Source organism: Physeter macrocephalus, chromosome 15, assembly GCF_002837175.3.
Source record: "Physeter macrocephalus isolate SW-GA chromosome 15, ASM283717v5, whole genome shotgun sequence".
Lineage (NCBI taxonomy): Eukaryota > Metazoa > Chordata > Mammalia > Artiodactyla > Physeteridae > Physeter > Physeter macrocephalus.
The window spans coordinates 36459360-36475085 of NC_041228.1; the positions used below are offsets into that span (position 1 = coordinate 36459360).

The following is a 15726-nucleotide window of genomic DNA, read 5'->3' on the forward strand; positions in this document are numbered from 1 at the left end:
GTTTTTAGCGCTTGTTATCATTGGTGGATTTGTTTTTTGGTTTGGTTGTTCTCTTCCTGCTTTTTTTAATTACTTTTTTATTTTTAATAATTTTTTTTAATTTTTTATTTTACTAACATTTTATTTTATTATATTTTTTCCTTTCTTTCTTTTTTTTCTCCCTTTACTTCTGAGCCGAGTGGCTGACAGGGTCTTGGTGCTCTGGACGGCTGTCAGGCCTAAGCCTCTGAAGTGGGAGACCTGAGTTCAGGACACTGGTCCACCAGAGACCTTCCAGCCCCACATAATATCAAACGTCAAAAACTTTCATAGAGATCTCCATTTCAACACTAAGACCCAGCTCCACTCAACAATCAGCAAGCTATAGTGCTGGACACCCTATGCCAAACAACTAGCAAGACAGGAACACAACCCCACCCATTAGCAGAGAGGCTGCCTAAAATCATAATAAGTTCACAGACACCCCAAAACACACCACCGGCTGTGGTCCTGCCCACAAGAAAGACAAGATCCAGTCTCATCCACCAGAACACAGGCACCAGTCCCCTCCACTAGGAAGCCTAGAGAGCCCACTGAACTGACCTTACCCCCTGGGGGCAGACACCAAAAATAACGGGAACTACGAACCTGCAGCATGCAAAAAGGAGACACCAAACACAGTAAGTTAAGCAAAATGAAAAGACAGAGAAATACAGCAGATGAAGGAGCAGGGTAAAAACCCACCAGACCAAACAAAGAGGATATAGGCAGCCTATCTGAAAAAGAATTCAGAGTAATGATAGTAAAGATGATCCAAAATCTTTGAAATAGAGTGGAGAAAATACAAGAGACGTTTAACAAGGACCTAGAAGAACGAAAGAGCAAACAAACAATGATGGGAAAAATACTGGAAATAAATACCACAGAGCAGAATAAAGAAAAAAGAATGAAAAGAATTGAGGACAGTCTCAGAGACCTCTGGGACAACATTAAAGACACCAACATTCTAATTATAGGGGTCCCAGAGAAGAAAAAAAGAAAGGGACTGAGAAAATATTCGAAGAGATTATAGATGAAAACTTCCCTAATATGGAAAGGAAATAGTTAATCAACTCCAGGAAGCACAGAGAATCCCACAGGATAAATCCAAGGAGAAACAAGCCAAAACACATATTAATCTAACTATCAAAAATTATATACAAAGACAAAATAATAAAAGGAGCAAGGGAAAAGCAACAAATAGCATACAAGGGAATCCCCATAAGGTTAACAGCTGATCTTTCAGCAGAAACTCTGCAAGCGAGAAGGGAGTGGCAGGACATATTTAAAGTGATGAAGGGGAAAAACCTACAACCAAGGTTACTCTACCCACCAAGAATCTCATTCAGATTCAATGGAAAATCAAAACTTTTACAGACAAGGAAAAGCTAAGAGAATTCAGCACCACCAAACCACCTTTACAACAAATGCTAAAGGAACTTCTCTAGGCAGGAAATGCAAGAAAAGGAAAAGACCTACAATAACAAACCCAAAACAATTTAGAAAATGGTAATAGGAACATACATATCGATAACTACCTTAAATATAAATGATTAAATGCTCCAACCAAAAGACATAGACTGCCTGAGTGGATACAAAAACAAGACCCGTATATATGCTGTCTACAAGTAATAGGAACATACATATCGATAACTACCTTAAATATAAATGATTAAATGCTCCAACCAAAAGACAGAGACTGCCTGAATGGATACAAAAACAAGACCCGTATATATGCTGTCTACAAGAGACCCACCTTAGACCTAGGGATACATACAGACTGAAACTGAGGGGATGGAAAAATATCTTCCATGCAAATGGAAATCAAGAGAAAGCGGATTAGCAGTACTCATATCAGACAAAATAGACTTTAAAATAAAGACTATCATAAGAGAAAAGAAGGACACTGCATAATGATCAAGGGATCAGTCCAAGAAGAAGATATAACAATTGTAAATATTTATGCACCCAACATAGGAACACCTCAATACATAAGACAAATGCTAACAGCCATAAAAGGGGAAATCGACAGTAACACAGTCATAGTAAGGGACGTTAACACCCCACTTTCACCAATGGACAGAATATCCAAAATGAAAATAAATAACGAAACACAAACTTTAAATGATACATTAAAAAAGAGGGGCTTAATTGATATTCACAGGACATTCCATCCAAAAACAACAGAATACACTGTTTTTCCCAAGTGCTCATGGGACATTCTCCAGGATAGATCATATCTTGGGTCACAAGTCAAGCCTTGGTAAATTTAAGAAAACTGAAATCATATCAAGTCTTTTTTCCGACCACAAAGCTATGAGACTAGATATTAATTACAGGAAAAATTCTGTAAAAAATACAAACACATGGAGGCTAATCAATACACTACTAAATAACCAAGAGATCACTGAAGAAATCAAAAAATACCTAGAAACAAATCACAGTGAAACCACGACGACCCAAAAGCTATGGGATGCAGCAAAAGCAGTTCTAAGAGGGAAGTTTATAGCACTACAATCCTACCTTAAGAAACAAGAAACATCTCAAATAAACAACCTAACCTTACACCTATAGCGATTACAGAAAGAAGGAAAAAAGCCAAAGTTAGCAAAAGGAAAGAAATCATAAAGATCAGATCAGAAATAAATGAAAAAGAAATGAAGGAAATAGTAGGAAAGACCAATAAAACTAAAAGCTGGTTCTTTGAGAAGATAAACAAAATTGATAAACCATTAGCCAGACTCATTGAGAAAAAAAGGGAGAAGACTCAAATCAATAGAATTAGAAATGAAAAAGGAGAAGTAACAACTGACACTGCAGAAATACAAAGGATCATGAGAGATTACTACAGGCAACTATATGCCAATAAAATGGACAACCTGGAAGAAATGGAAAAATTCTTAGAAAAGCACAACCTTCTGAGACTGAACCAGGAAGAAATAGAAAATATAAACAGACCAATCACAAGCACTGAAATTGAAGCTTTGATTTAAAATCTTCCAACAAACAAAAACCCGGGACCAGATGTCTTCACAGGCAAATTCTATCACACATTTAGAGAAGAGCTAACACCTATCTTTCTCAAACTCTTCCAAAAGATAGCAGAGGGAGGAGCACTCTGAAACTCATTCTATTAGGCCACCATCACCCTGATACCAAAGCCAGACAAAGATGTCACAAAAAAAGAAAACTACAGGCCAATATCACTGATGAACATAGATGCAAAAATCCTCAACAAAATACTAGCAAAGAGAATCCAACAGCACATTAAAATGATCACACACCATGATCGAGCGGGGTTTATCCCTGAAATGCAAGGATTCATCAATATACACAAATCAATCAATGTGATACACCATATAACCAAACTGAAGGATGAAAACCATATGATCATCTCAATAGATGCACAAAAAGCTTTAGAGAAAATTCAACACCCATTTATGATAAAAAACCATCCAGAAAGTAGGCATAGAGGAAACTTATCTCAACATAATAAAGGCCATATATGACAAACCAACAGCCAGCATCGTTCTCAATGGGTAAAAATTGAAACTATTTCCACTAAGATCAGGAACAAGACAAGGTTGCCCACTCTCACCACCATTATTCAACATAGTTTTGGAAGTCTTAGCCACAGCAATCAGAGAAAAAAAAAATAAAAGGAATACAAATTGGAAAAGAAGAAGTAAAACTGACAGTGTTTGAAGATGACATGATACTATACATAGAGAATCCTAAAGATGCCACCAGAAAACTACTGGAGCTAATTAATGAATTTGGTAAAGTAGCAGAATACAAAATTAATGGACAGAAATATCTTGCATTCCTATACACTAATGATAAAAAATCTAAAAGAGAAACTAAGAAACCACTCCCATTTTCCATTGCAACAAAAAGAATAAAATACCTAGGAATAAACCTACCTAAGGAGAGAAAGACCTGTATGCAGAAAACTATAAGACACTGTTGAAAGAAATTAATGATAGAAACAGATGGAGAGATATACCATGTTCTTGGATTGAAAGAATCAACATTGTGAAAATGACTATACTACTCAAACAATCTACAGATTCAGTGCAATCCTTATCAAACTACCAATGGCATTTTTCACAGAACTAGAACAAAAAATTTCACAATTTGTATGGAAACACAAAAGTCCCCGAATAGCAAAAGCAATCTTGAGAAAGAAAAACGGAGCTGGAGGAATCAGGTTCCCTGACTTCAGAGTATACTCTAAATCTACAGTAATCAGGACAGTATGGTACTGGCACAAAAACAGAAATATAGATTGATGGAACAGGATAGAAATAAAAAATAAACAAAGGGGACCTAATGAAACTTAAAAGCTTTTGCACAGCCAAGGAAACTAAACAAGATGAAAAGACAACCCTCAGAATGGGAGTAAACATTTGCAAACCAAGCAACTGACAAAGGATTAATCTGCAAAATATACAAGCAGCTCATGCAGCTCAATATCAAAAAAACAAACAACCCAATCCAAAAATGGGCAGAAGACCTAAATAGACATTTCTCCAAAGAAGATATACAGATTGCCAACAAACACATGACAGGATGCTCAACCTTACTAATCATTAGAGAAATGCAAATCTGAACTACAATGAGATATCACCTCACATCAGGCAGAATGGCCATTATCAAAAAATCTACAAACAATAAATGCTGGAGAGGGTGTGGAGAAATGGGAACCCTCTTGCACTGTTGGTGGGAATGTAAATTGATACAGCCACTATGGAGAACAGTATGGAGGTTCCTTAAAAAACTAAAAATAGAACTACCATACGACCCAGCAATCCCACTACTGGGCATATACCCTGAGAAAACCATAATTCAAAAAGAGTCATGTACCACAGTGTTCATTGCAGGACTATTTACAATAGCCAGGACATGGAAGCAACCTAAGTGTCCATCAACAGATGAATGGATAAAGAAGATGTGGCACATATATACAATGGAATATTACTCAGCTATAAAAAGAAAAGAAATTGAGTTATTTGTAGTGAGTTGGATGGACCGAGAGACTGTCATACAGAGAGAAGTAAGTCAGATAGAGAAATACAAATACCGTATGTTAACACATATATATGGATTCTTAAAAAAAAAAAAAAAGAAAAGAAATGGTTCTGAAGAACCTAGGGTTAGGACAGGAATAAAGATGCAGAAATAGAGAATGGACTTGAGGACATGGGGAGGGGGCAGGGTAAGCTGGGATGACATGAGAGAGTGGCATGGACATATATACACTATCAAATGTAAAATAGTTAGCTAGTGGGAAGCAGCTGCATAGCACAGGGATATCAGCTAGGTGCTTTGTGACCACCTAGAGGGGTGGGATAGGGAGGGTTGGAGGGAGACACAAGTGGGAGGAGATATAGGGATATATGTATACATCTAGCTGACTCACTTTGTTATACAGCAGAAACTAACACACCATTGTAAAGCAATTGTACTCCAATAAAGATGTTAAAAATAAGTAAATAAAAATAAAAACAAGAAACAACAAATAACAAGTTTTGGCAAGGATGTGCAGAAAATGTAACACTTGTACACTGTTGGTGGGAATGTAAATTGGTGTAACCACTATGGAAAACAGTATGGAGAGTCCTCAAAAACTTAAAACTAGATCTACCATAAGATCCAGCAGTTCCACTACTGAGTATTTGTGAAGAAAACAAAAACACTGATTCTAAAAGATACGTTCACCCCTATGTTCATTGCAAGATTATTTACAGTAGCCAGGATATGGAAGAAACCTAAGTGACAATCAATATATGAATGGATAAAGAAGAAGAGGTACACAAACACACAAAGACACACACACACACACACACACACACACACACACACCGGAATATTACTCAGCCATAAAAAAGAATGAAATCCTGCCATTTGTGATAACATGATGGACCTATGGGGTATTATGCTAAGTGAAATAATTCAGCGATAGACAAATGAACAAATGCAACCAAACAGAAACAGAGTCTTAGACACAGAGAACCAACAGGTGCCAGAGGGGAGGGTATTGGTAGGAGGAGAGAAATAGGTAAGTGGTAGTGAGAGGTACAAACTTTCAGTTACAAAATAAATGAGTCACAGGTATGAAATATATATATAGTGTGGGAATATAGTCAATAATTATGTAATATCTTTATTGTGACAGATGACAACTAGACTTATGGTGATCATTTTTAACATATAGAAATATCGAATCACTGTGTTGTGCACCAGGAACTGGCGTGGTGTTGTAGGTCAATTGTACTTCCAAAACAAACAAACTCATAGAAAAAGAGATCAGATTTGTGGCTACCAGAGGTGGAGGGTGGAGGGAGGGTGAATTAGATGAACATATCTAAAGTAAAAATTTTCAGTTATAAGGTAAGTACTAAATAGGTAATGTACAACATGATAAAAATAATGAACACTGCTGTATGTTACAAATGAAAGCTGTTAAGAGAGTAAATCCTAAGACTTCTCATCATAAGGAAAAAATTCTTTTTTCTATTTATTTAATGTTATATCTATATGAGATGATAAGTGTTTTCCAAACCTCTTGTGATCATTTTATGATGTGTGTAAGTCAAATCATTATTGTGGTACACCTTTAACTTAAACAGTGCTATATATTAATTACATCTCAATAAAACTAGAAGAAAAATTATTAAAAATTTAGGTCAAGGCTATAGAAAAATCCCTTTACTTCATCATAAATATATCTACATAAATGTAGATCCATAATAATTTTTGGTACCCAGTTAAAAGTTTAAATCAGTAAGTTCTGTTTGTGAAAATTCATATAAATTTTTGAAATGTGCATGTTTCTTTATATGTGTTCTTCTAGAGTAAACGGTTTAAATGAGGGAGCTGATATTATCTTACCTTCAGTTTATTTCCTGGGGCAAATATTTCCAAAATTAATTTTGAAAATTGTTTTTTTAGCCAACCTGGTGCTACTCAAAGTACATAGAAGCCTTAGAACAGGAAAGGATTCTTCTTAAAATTCAAGAAGAACTAGAAAGAAAGTTGTTTGCAGGTAATTCTTGCTGTTTGCTTACAGGGTTGCTTTGTTATCTTCTATTACAGATTAATATTAGCAGACTTTGTTAATTATTACTTCACTGTTTCCCTTATTTCTCTTATTTTTGTGCAGCCACACCATCTTTTACAAATTTCAAGTCTACTGCTTCCGCTATGTCTTTGAAAAAGACCATATCTTCCCGCAACATCCAGAGTGAGTTTCATGTGGTAGTCTATCTTCAGTTCTTTCTTCCTTCTTTTTAGAACTCTACCTCTCACCTGGCCATCTGGAGAGGGTAGGAAGGGATGAGCACTGATTCCTTCCCAACTGCTCTGACCCACAAGTTAGGAGAATTTCAGAGTGTGTGTGTTCCGTCTGTCTCTGTTTTTTTCTCCTCTGCTGATGAGGAAGGACTATGACATATACCCAACACTACATCCTATTTCCAGAGTGACAGCACTCATGGAAGTGTATACGCTGCTGCTGATAGGTACAAGATAAGTCATAGACTGAATTGATCAGTCCCATCCGTGCCCCTCTGACTCACACACTAATGCACATGCACACCTGCACAGTGCACACACAAAACACACACACACACACACACACACTTACACTCTCCAGTAACAAATTGATGGCTAGGAGCACCTTGCCTCCCTTCTGAATGGCACAGTGTCCTGAATAGGAAGGCCCCTGGGGAATGATAATTTATTGCTTCTATCTACTCCTAATCTAGTCTTCTCTTCCACAAAGAACATTTATGGAAGAGTGGGCTTAGTTTCTCAAGGTTTCCCAAGCTGAATTTTTCTAAGTTCCACTTTCCCAAGATGGGAATATAAGAAAGAACTGAAAATCAAGCTGGGGTCCTTCTCTCATACAGATACTGATGTGATTATACAGTTTTGATACTAGCGTTAGAGTTTAACAATGCCCTTACAAAGTAGTATACTAGTATAATGTAATGTATGTGTAACCCATTGACCTAATACTTAAAGAACCCAGTAAAAGCTCCCTTTCTCTTATCTTCCATCCTGTAGCTTAGATTTTTGTTTCTGAAAATCCTTAGTTTTCTGGTTCTTGGGAGGGTTTGATGAGCAGGCCTTTGTGCTCTTAGCCTGCTCATCATTTTTCTCTTCTGATTTATCCTACCCACTGTGCCCTCTGTCAGTTCGCGCACCCCTTAGACCAACCTCACAGTCCCTCCAACATTTAGGGTGTGCTGACACACTTGTTCACTTTTTTGATCCTTCTTACAACTCTGTGTATGTTTCTGTTTTTGTTGGTTGGGATTTAAATTTTCTCTAGCAGCTTATGTTTCAATCATTTCTTCTTCTTCTTCTTTTTTGCAGGAATTCTTTAAAACAAATTTAACTAACATGGGAGCTCAAGTGAGTTTTTGACGGTCTGCTTTAGAGCAAGCCTATCATCTAAATAAAGTTTAGCTTGTTTTACTTCCACAGTTTGAAAACGACGTCTCTTCTGTACACACAACATACAAGACTATAAAAATTTTTTAAACTTATTTAGGATAAAATGAATTCTATCTAGGTTAGAAGAATCAAAATGTTTTGCTTATCACCCACGTTAAGGAACTATGTTTTGCTCCTCAAGTAGTCTTTCAACAAATATTCCTTGAGCACTCACTATATGGTTGACCCTTGCACGACACAGGTTTGAACTGCACAAGTCCACTTATATGCAGATATTTTTCAATAGTAAACATTACATTACTACAAGATCTGTGGTTGGTTGAATCCACAGATGCAGAACTGCACATACAGAGGAACCGTGGATACAGGGGCCTGCTATAAGTTATAAACAGATTTTCAACTTTGTGAAGGGTTCAGTACTCCTACCCTCTGTGTTGTTCAAGGGTTAGCTATATTTGGTTAGCAGATATATTCAGCAAGTGGTTAGGGGACTAATATTCCTAGCAATAAATTGACCCAAAACATAGAGGGAAGAGCCTTCCCCACCTTATCCCTATCCTTATCCCACTCTAAAGAAACCGTGTATTAAAGCAGTGGTTCTCAGACTTTAGTGTGCAGAAGACTCACTGTAACATTTGCTAGCAATGCCGATTCCTGGGCTCACTCTCTGAGAGTCTGATTCAGTAGTTCTTGAGCAGAACCTAGGAATCTCCCTCTTTAATGGACATCCTAGTTGTCTGTGTGATATGGGCATTCCACAGACCACTCTTTGAGATAAACTGTTAGGGTAGCAAGAGAAGACCTTTAAAAGGCAGAAGTCCTCTTATTAACTGGAGTTACACTTATAGCAGAGAGAACCCAGACATACATCCTCCTATCCTCTTTCCTGGAGGGAAAGGAGAATCTGAAATAAATGATCTGGGAGGATGAACCTTCACCATCTGTTGGCCTCAGGACTCAGAACCTCCAAGGACTGTGACCTGGCTTAGCAGGTTGTAAGCCTTAGACTTTCACCTTATTATGATTCCAGAAAATACATTCAAAATAGGAACTACCATTCCTAATTCTCTAGAGTTAGACATTGTAAAGGGGGGAAGCATCAGGAGGCACACTTCAAAGATCATTTTTCTTCTAAAGCAGTGGTTTTTTGGACACTTTTTTTTTTTTTTTTTTTGTGGTATGCGGGCCTCCCTCTGTTGTGGCCTCTCCCACTGCGGAGCGCAGGCTCCGGACGCGCAGGCCCAGCGGCCATGGCTCACGGGCCCAGCCGCTCCGCGGCATGTGGGATCCTCCCGGACCGGGGCGTGAACCCGGTTCCCCTGCATCGGCAGGCGGACGCGCAACCACTGCGCCACCAGGGAAGCCCCTGGACACTTTTTTTAAAGCATTGGAACCCTGTAGTTTCCTCTGCTCCCATACTCCTCTATACCCCATATTGTCCAAGAAGTTTGTATCTCTTTTCCATTCATTGACCTTGTTTTGTTTTTTTTTTAAATTCCATTCCTTTTCTGCCTTCTTTTGATTTTAACTGAGCATTTTATTTGATTCCATTTTCTCTCTTAGCATATCAATTATACTTCTTTTTAAAATTTTCTTGTTGATTGCCCTAGAGTTTGCAATATACATTTACAGCTAATAAAAATCCACTTTCAAATAATACTCTGCTGCTTCATGGGTAATGCAAGTACCTTTTAACAGAATTTTCCAATTTCTCCCTCCTGTCACTTATCATATTGCTGTCAATGAATTCACTTATCCATAAGCTGTAATCACTGAATGCATTATTGCTGTTATTATTTTGAGCAAACTGTTTTCTCCTAGGTCAATAAAGAATAAGAAAAATAAAACGTATTATTTTACCTTCATTTATTTCTTTTCTAATGGCCTTTCCTTTGTGTAGATCTGAGTTTCTGACATACCATTTTTCTTCTCTCTGAAGAACTTCTTTTAAAATTTCTTTCAAGGAAGGTCTGTTGTTTGCCTTAGAACATCTTTATTTCTCCTTTACTTTTGAAGGATAATTTCACCAGATAAAGAATTTTAGGTTAGTGGGTTTTTTTCTTTCAACCCTTCAAATACCTCACTCTCTTCTTGCTTGCATGGTTTCTGAAGAGAAGGCAAATGGAATTCTTTTCTTGTTCCCTGGCTTCTTTCAAGATTTTCTCATCATCTTTGATTTTCCACAATTCAAATACGATATGTCAAGGTGTAGATTTTTTGGTATATGTCCTGCTTGTGATCTCTGAGCTTTCTGGATCAGTAGTTTCAAGTCTGTCATTAATTTTGGAAAATTCCATCATTATTACTTCAGATATTTCCTCTGATCCTTTCTTTTTTTTTTCTTCCACTATTTCTATTACATGTGTGTTGCACCTTTTGTAATTGTCCCATAGTTCTTGGATATTCTATTCTGTCTTTTTCATTGCTTTTTTCCTCTTTGCATTTCAGTTTTGGAATTTTCTACTGACCTCTTTTCAAGCTCACTGATTCTTCCCACAGCTGTATCTAGTCTATTGATGAACCCATCCAAGGCATTCTTCATTTGTTTCAGTGTTTTCAATTACTAGCATTTCCTTTTGATTCTCTGTTTGAATTTCCATCTCTCTGCTTACATTATTCAGACGTTGTTACATATTATACACGTTTTTATTAGATCTGTTAGCATATTAATCATAGTCATTATAAATTTCTGGTCTGATAATTCCAAAATCTCTGCCATATCTGAGTCTGATTCTGATGCTTGCTTTTTGTCTCTTCAGACTGTGTTTTTTTGCCTTTTAGCATGCTTTGTAACGTTTTGTTGAAAGTAACATATGATGCATCAGGTAAAAGGAACTGAGGCATATGGGCACTTACTGTGTGAGGTTTTATGTTTATCTGGCTAGGACTTAGGCTGTATTTAATGTTTGCTGTGGTGTTAGTGGAGGCTGTATTTAATGTTTGCTATAGGAGACTGAACTAGACCTACCGGCTAGTGTTGGAGGGTCTCCTGCAGAGGCGGGGGGTGGCTGTACCTCACTGTGACAACAAGGACACTGGCAGCAGAAGCTCTGAGAAGTACTTCTTGGCACGAGTCCTCCCAGAATCTGCCATTAGCCCCACCAAAGGGCCCAGGTAGGCTCGTGTTGGGTCGTCTCAGGCCAAACAACCAACAGGGAGGGAACCCAGTCCCACCCATCAGCAGACAAGCAGATTAAAGTTTTACTGAGCAATGCCCACCAAGCAACAGCCAGCTCTACCCACCACCAGTCCCTCCCATCAGAAAAATTGCACAAGCCCCTTAGATAGCCTCATCCACCAGAGGGCAGACAGCAGAAGCAAGAACAACAACAATCCTGCAGCCTGTGGAACAAAAACCACATTCACAGAAAGATAGACAAGATGAAAAGGCAGAGGGCTATGCACCAGATGAAGGAACAAGATAAAGCCCCAGAAAAACAACTCAATGAAGTGCAGATAGGCAACCTTCCAGAAAAAGAATTCAGAATAATCATAGTGAAGATGATCCAGGACCTCGGAAAAAGAATGGAGGCAAAGATGGGGAAGATACAAGATATGTTTAACAAAGACCTAGAAGAATTAAAGAACAACAAAAAAAGAGGTGAACGGTATAATAACTGAAGTGAAAAATAAACTAGAAGGAATCAATAGCAGAATAACTGAAGCAGAAGAATGTATAAGTGACCTGGAAGACAGAATGGTGGAATTCACTGCTGTGGAACAGAATAAAGAAAAAAGAATAAAAAGAAATGAAGACAGCCTAAGAGACCTCTGGGACATCATTAAACGCAACAACATTCGCATTGTAGGGGTCCCAGAAGGAGAAGAGAGAGGGAAAGGACCAGAGAAAATATTTGAAGAGATTATAATTGAAAACTTCCCTAACATGGGAAAGGAAATAGCCACCCAAGTCCAGGAAGTGCAGAGAGTCCCATACAGGATAAACCCAAGGAGAAACACACTGAGACACATAGTAATCAAATTGGCAAAAATTAAACACAAAGAAAAATTATTGAAAGCAGCAAGGGAAGAACGAAAAATAACATACAAGGGAACTCCCATAAGGTTAACAGCTGATTTCTCAGCAAAAGCTCTACAAGCCAGAAGGGAGTGGCATGATATACTTAAAGTGATGAAAGGGAAGAGCCTACAACCAAGATTACCTGGCAAGGATCTCATTAAGATTCTATGGAGAAATCAAAAGCTTTACAGACAAGCAAAAGCTAAGAGAATTCAGCACCACCAAATCAGCTCTACAACAAATGCTAAAGGAACTTCTCTAAGTGGGAAACAGAAGAGAAGAAAAGGGCGTACAAAAACAATTAAGAAAATGGTCAAAGGGGAACATACATATCAATAATTACCTCAAACGTGAATGGATTAAATGCTCCAACCAAAAGACACAGGCTTGCTGAATGGATACAAAAACAAGACCCATATATATGCTGTCTACAAGAAACCCACTTCAGACCTAGGGACACAAACAGACTGAAAGTGAGGGGATGGAAAAAGATATTCCATGCAAATGGAAATCAAAAGAAAGCTGGAGTAACAATATTCATAACAGATAAAATAGACTAAAATAAAGAATGTTACAAGCGACAAAGAAGGACACTACATAATTATCAAGGGATCAATCCAAGAAGATACAACAATTATAAATATAAATACACCCAACATAGGAGCACCTCAATACATAAGGCAACTGCTAACAGATATAAAAGAGGAAATCGACAGTAACACAATAAAGGTGGGGGACTTTAACACCTCACGTACACCAATGGCTGATCATCCAAATAGAAAATTAATGAGGAAACACAAGCTTTAAATGACACAATAGACCAGGTAGATTTAATTGATATTTATAGGACATTCCATTGAAAACCAGCAGATTACACTTTCTTCTTTTTTTTAGTTATTTCTGAGATATACATTTTAAAGTAATAACTAGAATTATGACTTATAACATTATACCAGAATATATAAGATTTTTAGAAATTTCATGTAATGTCTGAAACATTTATATTAACATATTTCCATACAAATAATCCAAAGAAAGTTTAGTTGTAGTTGTTTTTTTGTTTGTATGTTTTTTTATACTGCAGGTTCTTCTTGGTCATCAGTTTCATACACATCATTGTATACATGTCATTCCCAATCGCCCAATTCAGCACACAACATTCCCCACCCCACTGTGGTTTTCCCCCCTTGGTGTCCATGCGTTTGTTCTCTACATCTGTGTCTCAACTTCTTCCCTGCAAACTGGTTCATCTGTACCATTTTTCTATGTTCCACATACATGCGTTAATATACGATATTTGTTTTTCTCTTTCTGACTGACTTCACTCTGTATGACAGTCTCTAGATCCATCCACGTCTCAACAAATGACTCAATTTCCTTCCTTTTTATGGCTGAGTAATATTCCATTGTATATATGGACCACAACTTCTTTATTATTTCGTCTGTTGATGGGCATTTAGGTTGCTTCCATGACCTGCCTGTTGTAAATAGTGATGCAATGAACATTGGGTGCATGTATCTTTTGGAATTATGGTTTTCTCTGGGTATATGCCCAGTAGTGGGATTGCTGGATCATATGGTAATTCTATTTTTAGTTTTTTAAGCAACCTCCATACTGTTCTCCATAGTGGCTGTATCAATTTACATTCCCAACAACAGTGCAAGAGGGTTCCCTTTTCTCCACACCCTCTCCAACATTTGTGTTTGTAGATTTTCTGATGAAGCCCATTCTAACTGGTGTGAGGTGATACCTCATTGTAATTTTGATTTGCATTTCTCTAATAATTAGTGATGTTGAGCAGCTTTTCATGTGCTTCTTGGCCATCTGGATGTCTTCTTTGGAGAAATGTCTATTTAGGTCTTCTGCCTATTTTTAGATTGGATTGTTTGTTTCTTTAATATTGAGCTGCATGAGCTGTTTATATATTTTGGAGATTAATCCTTTGTCCGATGATTCTTTTGCAAATATCTTCTTCCATTCTGAGGGTTGTCTTTTTGTCTTGTTTATGGTTTCCTTTGCTGTGCAAAAGCTTTTAAGTTTCATTAGGTCCCATTTGTTTATTTTTGTTTTTATTTCCACTACTATAGGAGGTGGATCAAAAAAGATCTGCTGTGATTTATGTCAAAGGGTGTTCATCCTATGTTTTCCTCTAAGAGTTTTATAGTGTCTGATCTTACATTTAGGTCTAATCCATTTTGAGTTTATTTTTGTGTATGGTGTTAGGGAGTGTTCTAATTCATTCTTTTACATGTAGCTGTCCAGTTTTCCCAGCACCACTTATTGAAGAGACTGTCTTTTCTCCATTGTATATCCTTGCCACCTTTGTCATAGATTAGTTGACAATAAGTGCGTGGGTTTATCTCTGGGCTTTCTATCTTGTTCCATTGATCTATGTTTCTGTTTTTGTGCCAGTACCATATTGTCTTGATTACTGTAGCTTTGTAGTATATTCTGAAGTCACAAGTCTGATTCCTCCAGCTCCGTTTTTTTCCTTCAAGACTGCTTTGGCTATTCTATTATAGTTTTCTGCATACAGGTCTTTTGTCTCCCTGGTAGGTTTATTCCTAGGTATTTTATTCATTTGTTGCAATGGTAAATGGGAGTGTTTCCATAAAATACTCTTTCAGCTTTTTCAACATTAGTGTATAGGAATGCAAGAGATTTCTGTGCATTAATTTTGTATCCTGCAACTTTACCAGATTCATTAGGTAGTTCTAGTAGTTTTCTCGTGGCATTTTTAGGATTCTCTATGTATAGTATCATGTCACCTGCAAACAGTGACAGATTGACTTCTTTTCCAGTTTGTATTCCTTTTATTTCTTTTTCTTCTCTGGTTGCCATGGCTAGGACTTTCAACACTATGTTGAATAATAGTGATAAGAGTGGACATCCTTGTCTTGTTCCTGATCTTAGAGGAAATGCTTTCAGTTTTTCACCATTGAGATGATCTTTACTGTGGGTTTGTCCTATATGGCCTCTATTTTGTTGAGGTAGGTTCCCTCTATGCCCACTTTCTGGAGAGTTTTTATCATACATGGGTGTTGAATTTTGTCCAAAGCTTTTTCTCCATCTATTGAGATGATCATATATGGTTTTTCTTCTTCAATTTGTTAATATGGTGTATCACATTGATTGATTTGCGTATATTGAAGAATCCTTGCATCCCTGGGATAAACCCCACTTGATCGTGGTGTATGATCCTTTTAATGTGTTGTTGGATTCT

At 37.3% G+C, this 15726-nt stretch overlaps 1 protein-coding gene across 1 annotated transcript in view; it reads left to right on the forward strand.

Annotated features, from left to right (window-relative positions):
* Positions 1–8688, forward strand: part of RGS22 (regulator of G protein signaling 22) — a 174359-nt gene extending 165671 nt beyond the window's left edge. The window contains exons 25-27 of the mRNA XM_024115883.1: positions 6973–7066; positions 7184–7264; positions 8401–8688. Coding sequence (XP_023971651.1) covers positions 6973–7066; positions 7184–7264; positions 8401–8411 — 186 coding nt within the window. The 3' untranslated portion in view covers positions 8412–8688. The remainder of the gene's footprint in view (positions 1–6972; positions 7067–7183; positions 7265–8400) is intronic.
* Positions 8689–15726: the final 7038 nt, after the last annotated feature.